At 37.2% G+C, this 14,111-nt stretch overlaps 1 protein-coding gene across 2 annotated transcripts; it reads left to right on the top strand.

Annotated features, from left to right (window-relative positions):
• Nucleotides 1-4,430: 4,430 nt before the first annotated feature.
• bdh2 (3-hydroxybutyrate dehydrogenase, type 2) lies at nucleotides 4,431-14,075 on the top strand. 2 transcript variants are annotated; one of them, XM_079684978.1, is made up of 11 exons: nucleotides 4,477-4,503; nucleotides 4,635-4,723; nucleotides 6,404-6,501; nucleotides 8,085-8,163; nucleotides 9,263-9,359; nucleotides 10,430-10,538; nucleotides 10,873-10,933; nucleotides 11,084-11,197; nucleotides 11,471-11,529; nucleotides 11,633-11,725; nucleotides 13,675-14,075. In XM_079684978.1, the coding sequence occupies exons 3-11, from the start codon at nucleotides 6,430-6,432 to the stop codon at nucleotides 13,726-13,728; spliced, it is 738 nt and encodes a 245-aa protein (XP_079541104.1). In that variant the 5' UTR covers nucleotides 4,477-4,503; nucleotides 4,635-4,723; nucleotides 6,404-6,429; the 3' UTR covers nucleotides 13,729-14,075. The 2 variants fall into 2 exon arrangements, with proteins under 2 accessions (XP_079541103.1, XP_079541104.1); XM_079684977.1 differs by lacking the exon at nucleotides 4,635-4,723 and having other exon boundaries at nucleotides 4,431-4,503.
• Nucleotides 14,076-14,111: the final 36 nt, after the last annotated feature.

The raw sequence follows: 14,111 nt of genomic DNA, 5'->3' as shown, positions 1-14,111 counted from the left end.
AAATCCAGTAATGTAAATTGCAACTTAAATACCAAATTCAGAAAACAAAATGATTGACCATCTTTTTGACATATTTTATGGCATTGTGTTGTGACCTAAGTCTGAAGCATATACACAAAGGGTTAACATCGTTGTTTAAATTGTGCTAGTAGTGAGTATACTCCAGACAGGAGGTGGATAATGGGCACCATGTTATCAGAGCAACAGCCACAGCAGTTTCAGTCATGCATAATGCATTTAGGTTTAGGTACACTGTGGAGAATATATCTCCCGTTTTGGCAGTAAACCCCACATCACTGACTTATAGCTGTAAAAGGCTACAGGTCATGTATAATAACATTGAACTGCAAGTTGTTATATAACTTATAGACCACTGGATTACTAAACATTCCCTGTCAGGTTTTCAACGTTGTTTCATGCCTTCGTTTTCATGCCACTTTGCAAAATGTATCTTTTGAAATTGCCTGTTGATTTCCTTCCTAGGTTCAGTTATGTGTGGATACTTTATTCCCTTGCTACCCATGTCATTAAGCTTTGATATCCTCTCCTTGTCGATACATCATTAAACTCTCTGTGTGCCTCCAATGTGTCCTGACTCTCCCTTCTTTTCCACCAAGCTTTCTTTCCACTTATTTGTTATTTAATGACCCATACCTTGACTGGTTTGGTTCAGTCTCACTGCTTTCATTATTTTAAGTCATAGCAGGTATCAGGCTCATGTAATTGATGGTGGACATGTTGAGAGGACAATTTGGCTGCTAAATACAAAGATATTTCCCTCAGGGACTTATGTTATTTTGGTGGCCAGGGAAATAACTCCACATGATTTTAAATAGGCAACTGTTTCCTGACATGTTCACCATTTCGAGTTTGTTGTGTTTAAGTGATCTAATCTCTACACTTGACTGCTAGACTGCTTAGGAGAAGACCAGTCCGTGATGTGGCTTACTTACTGTATCTACTTTGGAAGTGTGTGTAAAGTAAGTCCTCCTTACTAATGCTTTTTAATGTGTGTAAATGAAGAGATTACATTTCAGAAGCCTATAGTGACCTTTTTCATTCCTGTCTGAAAGCATATAAAAGAGGCCATGCATCAGGGATTCATGCAAATTATATAATTGTATTTTAGTTTAGTATTATTCATGTTAATCTGGCTCAGAGCTTAAGCTTCAGTCCTGATTTAATATTTTCCTTGTTTATTTTTTTTCATCTAGGAATGCTTGTGCTGTTATTATCTACAATACTTTTTCAAGAAGATTTATGAACAAAAGAAAAAGCTTTCAAATTAGCATTGCTGAATGTCATATTGCCTAATATATAATATATACATAATTATTACACTTGGCTAAAGAAAGAAGCCGAGTTGGCCTCCGTGAGACCTTGTAATCAATGTGTCAGCTCATATTGTAATTGGTATTCATTATAAGGAAAATTGTCTGTGCGTTCCCATAAAAACTCTGTTTTGCTGGAAGCTATTTGTGTGCTCCATGTCATTGTCTGTAATAGCATCCTTATGAGTTATACAATCTTAATGTTTTTTATTCTACACAGGCCTGACCAGAGCTGTGAACTGTAGCAAAGCCTGTCAGAGGTCGAGTAAATCCAACATTATGCAGTGTGGTGTTCATAAAATATGTGGGAATTTAAGTTTAAAATGTTTATATACTCTAGTGGCTCCAAATGAATTTACTAAAATTGTGTACAATGTCTTGACAGATTGTTTTGGATTAAAGGTTTTTCAAGCTTTGTGGTGGGGGGAAAGTCACTTAATTGTATTTGAAGTATTTTAATTTTTGATCCAGGTTTTTCTGATCCAGCTTTATAGGAATATATTGATTCTTAAAGGGTATACTGTGATTCGGTTTTGCATTTCATAAAGAGACACAAAGATAGTCAAAAACGCAACAAAGCCCGAAATATCCTTACTTTTAGTTCTTATGGATCAAGCTCCATATCCACTTTTTTATATTGCTTTTCATCCGTGGATGCAGTTCGAAGACTGCTCGTTTTAACATAAACAAATGTAACAAAGGTTTGCAGTTATCTATAAAGTTTCCAAGATTAAACAGCACAGTTTTTTACACTACAAAAGTGGGCTATCCAAACACATCTAGTCCAAAAAAAAATTATTGTGAGGTGAGCGCCTTACCTTCAATAAAAGGCATCTCGTCGTCCCTCTTTTGTTCATAGGCTATGTAGTACTTATTTTTTACTTGAAACATACTTTTATGTGTAAAACCAGTGGAGTAAGGAACATAAAGGAAAAAACAACGGAATTCATCATAAATAAATGAATATAAACCAAAAAAACAATAACTATTGAAACTCAACTGTCAGATAGCAAACCTGCTTTGAATTGTAACACCCCATTAAATGGGCATTATCATTTGTTATCTGCACAATGGATAATGGTGGGTAAACTTCATTGGTTCAGTGGGCTGCCTTTATAACTAAGGTAGTAGACATATAAGGCAAGGCTGTATAATTTTGTCTTGAAATTCATGAGATTTTCGAAAAGCCCGGAATACCATCCTGGATAACTCCACAGAAAGCAGAAAGGCTTTGACTCCAAAAAAAATGTGCATCGCAGGTATGACAGTGCTTTGAATGTGAAAACTATGCCTGCCATTCATAAAGCTAGTACCAACTAACCAGAAAGAGAAGTAATAAAAAGCCTCAAGAAAACTTTATTTCTTTGTTTGAAAAAACAGAGAGAATCTACAGAGAATAAAATAGTTTAATAAACACTTGATTAAATCACACATCTCTTATACACCCACGACACAAAGCATTTACTGTGATGAAACACATGCACATTGAGCATTGGATGAACCTGAGATTAAGAAACAGAAAGTATAATGTTCCACATCAACATGCGACCAGTTGCAGAGACAAGGTAATTACTCTGTCTCTGCGTGGTATTGTCCACTGATTGAAGTGTAACCTGGGTGTGTGACAGACTGGCTCCCTGTCCACTTAACTTTGGTGATGAAGAAAATCATAGTGTCCTCACTGCCCCCTGGCCTCATTCAAGAACAGCTGCCAGGCTGGACAAGTCTTTGGCAAGTAGAACATTGTTAATCCATATTTTAGCATTCAACAGACCCCAGCTGTCTTTCGACAGCTCCCGTATTTCAGTCACATTTTCACACTGCTTAAAAAGTGTTATCATCAACCAGAAACTGCTAGTGACATTTGAAGGAGCGGTCTGTTTCAAAAGCTTTTGCAGTGTCATTGTGGCCCGGAAAGATAAGGTGCAATTATTACCTTTGCATGCAGCTGCACCATGTCGAGTGATTTCATTTAAGTGATGAGAGATTGTGATGTGTAAACATTTTCTTTTTCTATCTGATTAATGAAAATTGCACTTTAATTGTGATGGAAGCCACTGAAAATAACTAAATTAACAGGGTGGAATTAACACTGAAAAAAGATATGTACCTGTACAAGAAAAAAAAATGCAAACTGTGTTGCATTAAGAGCCATTAAACATGTAATACTGACCACAGATCATACTTGAAGGGCAACAGTAGAAATTAAAAAGATTTAAAAAATGATAGAAGGCTTACCGATAAATAATGGGGCCCCATTGAGGGTAGAGTGGAAAATAGAGAAAAACATTGAGTTTCAAAGTTACTCTTGACCTTGGGAAAAGCAGTTATCAAAACAGTCTTATCCTAATGTCCATTGAATCATAGTTCTGAAAATGTCAGCAGATGACATTAAATAGTTTCTTCTGATCACTTGAAGGAATTGGAACATTTATCATGGAAGCTTTTACCATCTGAGCAAACACTGTATGTCCATCATGTGAGATGACTGAAACTCCCAAAACAACTAAATGTCAAATGTATAGACTGGAGGTCCAGTTACAAGGTTAACATTAAACTGCCATCCTCAAATGTCAGACATGCACTGAACATTTGTACAGTTACTGAAACTACAATTGGCTGATCATTGTCTGACTTGGTGGAAAGTCAAGGGTCATTTTCAGTTGACTATTAACATCAACTATAATATTCTTTCCGAAACCATTAACCCTTAGTGGTAATAAAAGGACGTTGAACAGATCTCAAAGGTCAATTTTCAAGTTTTTTTTAAGTTGATCTCATTATCATGACAATTCACACTTGCAAGAGGTCAACCCCTGCTTGTTTTTAATAGCTTTTTACACCCTAGGTATGTGTAATAGTAGCGTAGCCTACGCATGCATCAAACAGGAGCCTCTACAAATAGCTTCTTACACATATTAACATGTTTTCCTAAATGGTCACACACAGTAAAATAAATGTAAATAAATGTATGTTAAAGAATATAAATGTATTTGACTAAACATGCGTCTGCTAACTAGGCAAATAAGGCACTGCACTCTCTTGCTTTAATTTTCATCTTCTCAAACGACAAAACACTTCCGGGTTTAGAACCAATAGCATTACAGGCAGGAGGTTTCACGTGGTGCTACTTTTGAACTTTGTTATTCAGTATGTCGGACCTGAACACTGGGTGAGTTTGATCCGTTTTCTAGTGTTGTTGAACTTGAATCATCATGTGCAACCTATGAACATTAAATGTACAAATTCGACAGTGGAACTCTTCACAATGTGTTAAGCTACAACTTGCCTTTTTCCATGCAGCAGTAAATACGTGTGTGTTTGGAGAGGCAGACACAAAAGTATTCGGAATAGTTCACCGTGCACTTACAGTTCTAGGTGTTAGGGATGAGGTAATATACTTGCCTTAGTTGCCTAGTCGATTTATATTCTGTGCAACAGTAAAACAAGACACATGTCTTTGCACCACTTTTCACCGGAACATAGCTGTGCATATTCAAAATAATACCAAGCCAGCAAACATTTGTCACACAGCACTACCATAGTGCGCCCTTATTCTTAACTTTATGGTAACAGCAATGGCTTCCAGAAGTTGGAGGCTGCTCCATATAAAGACGCTCCTTGAACATAATTTTCTGTACACCCCCGTACCATTCAAACATCAACTGTTAATAATTCAACTGCTTATTCGGCACACTTTAATTGGTGCCATTTCTTTCTAAAATGATGTTGTTTTCAACAAAAAATTGGATGATGCCTGCAATGTGAAATGTCCTGTTCTATTTTTTTTTTAAACGACCTGGAGATGTACAACTACATCCGTGTTTAAAAATCCTAAAAAGTAATGTTGACATTTCTGATAATATTTTGATAGGCTTTTGTACTTATAGTATACCCTCAGGCTATAATACATTTAAGTTGCCATTTATGTATCTAGCATTAAAGCCTTAGACCACATCAACCTTAAAAAAAATACATATTATTCAAACTGGCCTGTGTACATTTGTACATTATTCATAGGCCAACACATGATTTTAAAGCAAAAAAAGTTAAGGTTCCGGTCTACTTACTGATTCAACCTTTAAAAGCCACATTGTTGACAAAGCGGGAAAAGGCTGACAGGTGCATTGCCTTAGCTGGCTGCACATGAGCACACAGTATGTGTCTGCACTTGAATGAAACCGTATAATACAAATAATACAGTGTGCATTTGTATTCAAAAGAACTCTGCAGAGGAACTAAATAAAATGACAAAGCATGTCAAACCACTACTGTGTTTAAGGTTGTAATCTCAATGCCAGGCATACACATTGAGAATAATGTGTTGAGATAAACAGCAAGTGCCTCTGAGAAGTTATTTTTACTTTACTTTGCACTGATGTTGTAAGCCCCAGTCTTTTGCCTGTTAAAGGGAAAAAAGGTAAAGACAGGGGAGAATCTCTCACTAACTTGATGTAACAGCCAGCTGTCTCTTTCCTAAGACCACTGGTGAGGGCTGACGAGAGCAAACTGTGTCAGGAAACTGCTCTCCAAATGCTATCCACACAGTTGCCACTGTTGGGTGGAGATGGCCCTCATGAAAATGAACAACTTTTGTAACTTTATTTTAGAATCTTAATGTAGTTTTCTCTTTAGGTAATACTTACCTACTCTCATTAATACGTGTGAATTGTTGTTTCCATTGTAACAAAGTGACCGTTGAGAGACAAAAGTTGCAACAATTCAAACAATAGAATAAGAGAGCACTTATTTTACAAGTGCCTATTTGCAAAAGGTTAGCTCTGTATTCTGTAAGGTTTAACATGGCTTAATATTATAGATATTCTAACAAGGATATAACATACAATTATGCATTTCCTAATAAGGCCTGTTAATATCAATCTGATACTACACCACACACAATTGCTGTTTTAGGTTATATACTGCCTGGTAAACTAATCTTCTGTGAACATATTTGTTAATAATTATTGATTGCAAAAAAGAAAAAATATATATAATGAGAAGAGATCATTTGATATCAAAATGAACCCGTTGTTTTTGTACAATACTCTGTTTTCTGTTTGTGTGTTTAGATCACAGCAGCAGTGAAAGGTGCACTATGGGACGCCTCGACGGGAAAGTAATTGTGTTGTCGGCTGCTGCGCAGGGGATTGGACGTGCTGCAGCAATAGTAATGAGCTTTAATGAGAACTTCTAACTTATACGTGCCCAACCATATCACACAGGAAAATGTTTTAGTGCCTATCATGTGGTGTCAAAGCATTGTGTATTTTGCATAATTACATATTCGAACCAGTGTTCGTGTAATGCAAATTGAATATTTTAATGGTACTGACATCCAAATGTTATATATCTTCTATAAAAGCCATTTGGAAGCCATTTGGAAGGTACATAAGTGAAGCACTGCACTAATAACAGTGATCATAAAGATGTTATCTTCCAAATGACTGTGTTACAGAAATACACACTGCATGTGGTTATTTGCCTGTTTAAGTTCTACTTTTCCTGTTTGTTTGTTTTTACAGGAGAACAAGCTGAGTTCCATAAAGAAATATAAAAGCTGTTATAGTAATAATGTTATCAATCAGAATTCCTTTATTCGTCCTACAGAGGGGACATTTATATTGTTACAGCAAAGTATACTGTAGATGGAGACGAAAAATAACACACACAAGTAAAAAGGCATGCACATAGTATTTAAAATAAAACAAAAAAGAAATATATATATTACAATTGACAGAAGTACACATTCAGGGGAAATAGGTGAGCAAGTAATATTTATAAAAATCAAATTAGTGTCATATTGTAGAATGAAGTGTGGTAGCGGGTAGATTGCAGTAGTACAATAAAACAAAATTATATATTCATTCAATCAATATATTTATAAAAACTACCTTTTTCAGCTTGCATGAATATTATAGGCCTTCTGTGGGCAATGGTTGAAATATGCTATCAGTCAACAATTGTATACTTCAAATAAGAGTGCTCAAATAGTGGCTCCTGAGACACAGGTTAGGGTAACCCTTATGGACGATTGGTGTGGTGATATTATTGCTCAAGAGATAGCATGACACTAAAATTGAACACACATGTCCTTATCCAGATTGGGTCATCATCACAGCAATCAGCTTAAAGTGTTGTCTTTACAGATGTGCCTTGAAAAACAGCAATTTGTGTCTTGTTCAGTGGCCAAGAATATAAAAAAAGGATAGGACTATTTATGTCTAATATCATCAGGTTCAAATCACACAGTATAATATATTTGAGGGGCTAGTCAGCTTTTTTCATTTACACTTGTAGAGGTGTGTTTTACTGATGGGGTCTGCTCTGTGGTTAACAGTGCAGTAACTCCATCAGCTATCAAGTGACCGAAAATTGAATGGATTCAAATTATGTTTAAGGGTTAAGGTTAGAAATGCTATCATATGTGATAATGAGATCTTGGTGTCAGCACTGTGACCTGAAGTATTGCCTCTAGAGGAAGTAAGTGTGTGCATTCAGGTGAAAATTCAGCTTTAATAAGAAATAGAAAATCATACCTGCCTCACTGGTCCCAGTCTTAAGGTTTTTCATTATCTAAGCGTATTGAACCAAACGGCAATAGCCATACAACATATTTGTTAAAGTTGCAGGATCATACCAAATTATTTGTTTTCCTTCTACAAAGTCCTACTGAGCTGGAGGTTTTATAGCATAACATATCCCCACATTGTGAATCTGCTCGGCTCTGACTCGTTTTTTTCATCTGTGTAGGCATTTGCAAAGGAGGGAGCTCAAGTCACAGCGACAGACATCAATGGAGAGAAGCTGAAAGAGCTGGACAGCATTCCAGGTAAGACTAATTTCCCTTGGTCTTAGGCCGCCATCTGCTGGGCAGCCAGTGCAATAAAGCCAGGATGACTGAGGCATGTTTTTCCTTCTTGCTCAAATTCTGTCACAACATTCACATCTCTACCTTTGAGCCTTTAAGAAGATGCATTTGATACATGCCCATAGTTTCAATGCAATCAACATTTCAAGTCCTGTTTTTAAAATCTTAAAGGTCTGCGATCGTTTTTTTTGTATTAATAAGGCTGTTATTTTCTCTATTTATTGAAAATTTAGTTTGTCTAACATCAGTGAGACTTCCCTATTACAGCTAACCTGAGCCAGGGGTGCTGCATCAGATGTCTTGTTTTGACGTAGATACTCAGTTTACTACTATGAAATGCTTAGAAAATCACCACATATAAGTATTACTATTACTATGACTGCATCACTAAAAGTGATACAAGAATAATGTGTGCAAGCAAAGACTTTACTATGCTGCATTTGCTTTAAGATAAGTTATACTGTGTGAGTAAATTACTGCTCACTGGTCTCCACATCTCACATAGTCAGTGAACAGAACAGTAGAGGGATCACTACCAAACCATGCTGTCTGCACAATATCAGTAGTTATTGCTGAAAATTGCATCAGCTGGACCAGGATTGAATCAATAGGAGGTCATTAACACTCTTTCCCCTCTGAACACCTCCTTGCAGATCGCTCTCAACCAAAGCACCCCTAACTGCTTTCTCTAGAGCTGTTGACTCGCATGATAATAATACACATCACCTCTAAATACATTGTGTGAGGGAGCCTTCATATTTCTGTTAACTGGCCAGCATTAAAAAATAAGCTCTTCAGAATAGCAATCGGTTGTAAATGTGTGATTTTGTGCAGATTGTGAAGCCTCAGAAAAAGAGGATGCTTTTGTCTATTTTGTTCACTTGTTTATTTTAGTAGACTGGCGGCCTGATTTTAAACTAGCATCTCCTCCAATAAAATGTGAATGACTAGAGACATCATAAAGACAATTCGTTTTTTCATGTGAGTCGAATCAAAGCAAGCATTAAAATAATTGCCCTGTTCTCCACAACAAATGCACTCTTTTCCCCTTCACCAACAGGGATTAAGACCAAGGTTGTGGATGTAACTAAGAAGGACCAAGTCGAAGCCCTGGCCAAGGAACATGATCATGTGGATGTGCTGTTCAATGTCGCTGGGTATGTTTTTTTCCTGTGTGTTGTTCTGAATTACCAGAGTAATACTCATGAACTTTCTTTTGGGCATTAAGTCTGATGATATTCAATTTGTATTGTCTGAAAAATCTCATTACAAGTAAGCATCACTGGGTTAAATGTTCATACATTACCTTTTAATATGGGCAGCGTAGCTTATTTTGAGTTGATCAAACATTGTGAAATCGTGATGCCATAAATATTCGTTAGCAGACTAATTACACTGCTGTAAATAGTCCCTACAAGATGCACTACATACCCCTGTCAGAATATTTTACATAACAAATATGCAGAATCTTGACAGCCATATTCCTTGACATACATAAACTGTGCCTAACTGTTCCACTTGTGTTGCTGTCTTGACATTCAGCACGTGTATCCGTCCCATGATTAACAACATTTCCCAAATCCCTATACCTCAGGTTTAACCTTATCTTGACCTTTAGTCAATCTCCTTAACAAAGGTCTCTAAATCGACACAAGTCCAGGTAAAATGTTGAGGTGGAGAACGCACCATTTTAACAAGCATTTATTTGCAGTTTACTTTTGTATTTATTATCAGAATCAGAATTAGAATCAGAAACAGGTTTATTACCAGGTAGGTTTACACGTATTTGATTTGTTGTCGTGGTGCATAAAAACAATAATTAAAAACACAGGTAGAGAACTAGAAAAATATAAAAGATAATTAAAAATATATAGTAAAATATAACAGTATTTACATTGCAATGGAATGAAATAGAAAAATAAAATATGGAATAAAATCAGCTGTAATACAAAAATAATGTTGTACATTGTGTGCATTAATGTAATGCATAGAGTCCATGATGTGGCTCAGGTAAAGTGTCAGTGGGGGGCCGGGCCTTGTTTATGAGGCCGGTAGCGGGGGGGAAGAAACTGTTCAGGTGGCGAAATATTATACTTATTTTTTCAATCTTATGTTTTTTTTCTGATTGACATTTGAGATTTTTTACCTCATAGTAAGAGCCATATGTATAGTTACATGTAATACCATCCTTTGTTATCAGAGTTAACATGTCATCTACTGCAAACAGGTTTGTGCACCATGGCTCCGTCTTGGACTGCGAAGAGGCCGACTGGGACTTCACAATGAACGTGAACATCCGGAGCATGTTCCTCATGAGCAAGGCCTTCCTACCTAAGGTGACCTGTTTACTTTGCTAAATACTAATCGCTGTTCATCCTGTTGTTAGGACAAGGAAATAGATGCTGTTGTAAATTGAGTGACATATGCTTTCATATTGTTCTCACCCTTTGTCCGCGTGGATTAGCTGTATTACTCTGAGCCTGTGACATGATGGGTGGTGACTGTCCTATCACTAATCCAGATTAAGTCTCAAACTAACCAAACTGCATCAAAGCAGAATTTTAGCTTGGATCAAAGCACAAATCTCTTAAGGAACGCTGCATAACGTCTTAATTTAACACATTTTTTCATGTGTACATGACAACTATCAAATGTATTTTGTCATTCTAGATGTTGGCAAAGAAGTCAGGAAACATTATTAACATGGCATCTGTTGCATCGAGCATTAAAGGTAAAAAGAAAAACCTTCCGTAGATGATTGTAGATATGTCCTGCCCGACTAAAGGGACATTAAGTAATTGAAGTATGACCAAGTTTATTGTAATCCTCTTAGCTCAGATTGCTGCTCTGCGTCTGAGTGACGTGTGTTTCCTTCACTCAGGTGTTGTGAACCGGTGTGCCTATAGTACCTCCAAGGCTGCAGTGATTGGGTTCACCAAATCTATAGCGGCTGATTTTATTGAGCAAGGCATTCGCTGTAACTGTGTTTGTCCTGGTAAGTTTAAAACACCCTTCACAATAAAACCATGTGTCCTTTGATTACTCTAGTATTGCTTGAGGTCACTAGATAACATTTAACCATAGATATACTTGAAAACAAATTAATTTTTTTTTTCTTATCATGTTTGAGGACATTCTGAATTTCAAATATATATACACCTTGAGTTTGTCCCTTCAAAGCCAGTCTCAATAAATGCTGTGCAAACTCATTTGTGTAGTAGACCTAAATTGAACCCAATCATGACTTTTTTCTTTTTTTTCTTTCCAGGAACTGTTGATACTCCATCTTTGAGGGGTAGGATCGAGGCCCAACCTGACCCAGAACAGGTATCTATTGTTTTTGACAAGAAACAATCCTGGGTATTGGAGCAAATGATACAACTTTAAGTCCTCTCTCTCTCTCTCTCTCTCTCTCTGTGTAACTCTGCAGGCTTATAAGGATTTCATGGCAAGACAGAAAACTGGCAGAATGTGCACAGCTGAAGAGGTGGCTCACCTGTGTGTATACCTGGCCTCAGATGAGGTGAGTGAGTGCTTGCATACAATACGTACAGTGGGGCAAAAAAGTATTTTGTCAGCCACCAATTGTGCAAGTTCTCCCACTTAAAAAGATGAGAGGCCTGTAATTTTCATCCTAGGTATACCTCAACTATGAGAGAAAAAAAAATCCAGAAAATCAAATTGTCTGATTTTTAAAGAATTTATTTGCAAATTATGGTGAAAAATAAGTATTTGGTCAATAACAAAAGTTAATCTCAATACTTTGTTATATACCCTTTGTTGGCAATGACAGAGGTCAAACGTTTTCTGTAAGTCTTCACAAGGTTTTCACACACTGTTGCTGGTATTTTGGCCCATTCCTCCATGCAGATCTCCTCTAGAGCAGTGATGTTTTGGGGCTGTCGCTGGGCAACACAGACTTTCAACTCCCTCCAAAGATTTTCTATGGGGTTGAGATCTGGAGAATGGCTAGGCCACTCCAGGACCTTGAAATGCTTCTTACGAAGCCACTCTTTCGTTGTCCGGGCGGTGTGTTTGGGATCATTGTCATGCTGAAAGACCCAGCCACGTTTCATCTTCAATGCCCTTGCTGATGGAAGGAGGTTGTCACTCAAAATCTCACGATACATGGCCCCATTCATTCTTTCCTTTACACGGATCAGTCGTCCTGGTCCCTTTGCAGAAAAACAGCCCCAAAGCATGATGTTTCCACCCCCATGTTTCACAGTAGGTATGGTGTTCTTTGGATGCAACTCAGCATTCTTTCTCCTCCAAACATGTCTAGTTGAGTTTTTACCAAAAAGTTCTATTTTGGTTTCATCTGACCATATGACATTCTCCCAATCCTCTTCTGGATCATCTAAAGGCTCTCTAGCAAACTTCAGATGGGCCTGGACATGTACTGGCTTAAGCAGGGGGACACGTCTGGCACTGCAGGATTTGAGTCCCTGGCAGCGTAGTGTGTTACTGATGGTAGCCTTTGTTACTGTGGTCCCAGCTCTCTGCAGGTCATTGACTAGGTCCCCCCGTGTGGTTCTTGGATTTTTCCTCACCGTTCTTGTGATCATTTTGACCCCACGGGGTGAGATCTTGCGTGAAGCCCCAGATCGAGGGAGATTATCAGTGGTCTTGTATGTCTTCCAGTTTCTAATAATTGCTCCCACAGTTGATTTCTTCACACCAAGCTGCTTACCTATTGCAGATTCAGTCTTCCCAGCCTGGTGCAGGTCTACAATTTTGTTTCTGGTGTCATTTGACAGCTCTTTGGTCTTGGCCATAGTGGAGTTTGGAGTGTGACTGTTTGAGGTTGTGGACAGGTGTCTTTTATACTGATAACGAGTTCAAACAGGTGCCATTAATACAGTTAACAAGTGGAGGACAGAGGAGGCTCTTAAAGAAGAAGTTACAGGTCTGTGGGAGCCAGAAATCTTGTTTGTTTGTAGGTGACCAAATACTTATTTTACAGAGGGATTTACCAATGAATTCATTAAAAATCCTACAATGTGATTTCCTGGATTCTTTCCCCCCATTCTGTCTCTCATAGTTGAATTGTACCTAGGATGAAAATTAAAGGCCTCTCTCATCTTTTTAAGTGGGAGAACTTGCACAATTATACATCAACATTCAGGCAAAGTTTGCAGAGCCGTAGCTACACGGAGGTCCAATTACTTTGTTTGTATTCTAGACATTTGAGAGGATTTAAACTAAGGTGGACTTAACATTAAAAAAAAAGAGACTCAAATATCCTTTTGGTGGGATCTTTTTTTTTTTAAATCAAAAAACGTTGGAGACTTGTTTTTGGTTTCCGTTTTTTTTTTTAAGTAGGCCTACTTGAGAAGGAGGGAATACTTGGATTCATTGCCACCACTTTTAATATTACTTATTATATTTATACATGCAAATACATATTTTTGTTTATTGGTTAGCAGTGAAATCATGTTCAAATTATATGATGTATCTCCACTTTTTCAGTCTACCTATGTGACTGGAACGGAGCAAATCATCGATGGAGGATGGAGACTCTAAGCAAACTGTTGCAAGCACGTTGTAGTGGAGACTTAATATTCTTATTTGAAGCCCAAATAAAACGCACTAAATCTGAGTTAAATCATTTATATGATTTTGCTTATTGTTTACTTTTTCTGTGACATGCCCTATTTCCCAAATCAAATGTTATATGCGGCAAATGTGTGCAATGCCAACATAGTGAGTGATGTTGATTGACATTGTAATAAATTGGTTTTATCACAGCTAAAATGATTATCTTATTATAAATGCATTAATTGTGAAGTATTTGACAAACCAATCGTTAAAAGTTTAATTTGAATAATAATGAAATATGTTCAAACATCTATTAAAAGTCTTCACCAATACTATTGAGTGGCTTTTCTGTTTGACCCTACTTCCCC

Source organism: Notothenia rossii (genome assembly GCF_949606895.1).
Source record: "Notothenia rossii genome assembly, chromosome: 1".
In the NCBI taxonomy this organism is placed as follows: Eukaryota; Metazoa; Chordata; class Actinopteri; order Perciformes; family Nototheniidae; genus Notothenia; species Notothenia rossii.
The sequence above is the reverse complement of the archived record's forward strand: the minus strand, read 5'-3'. Positions and strand labels throughout refer to the sequence as shown.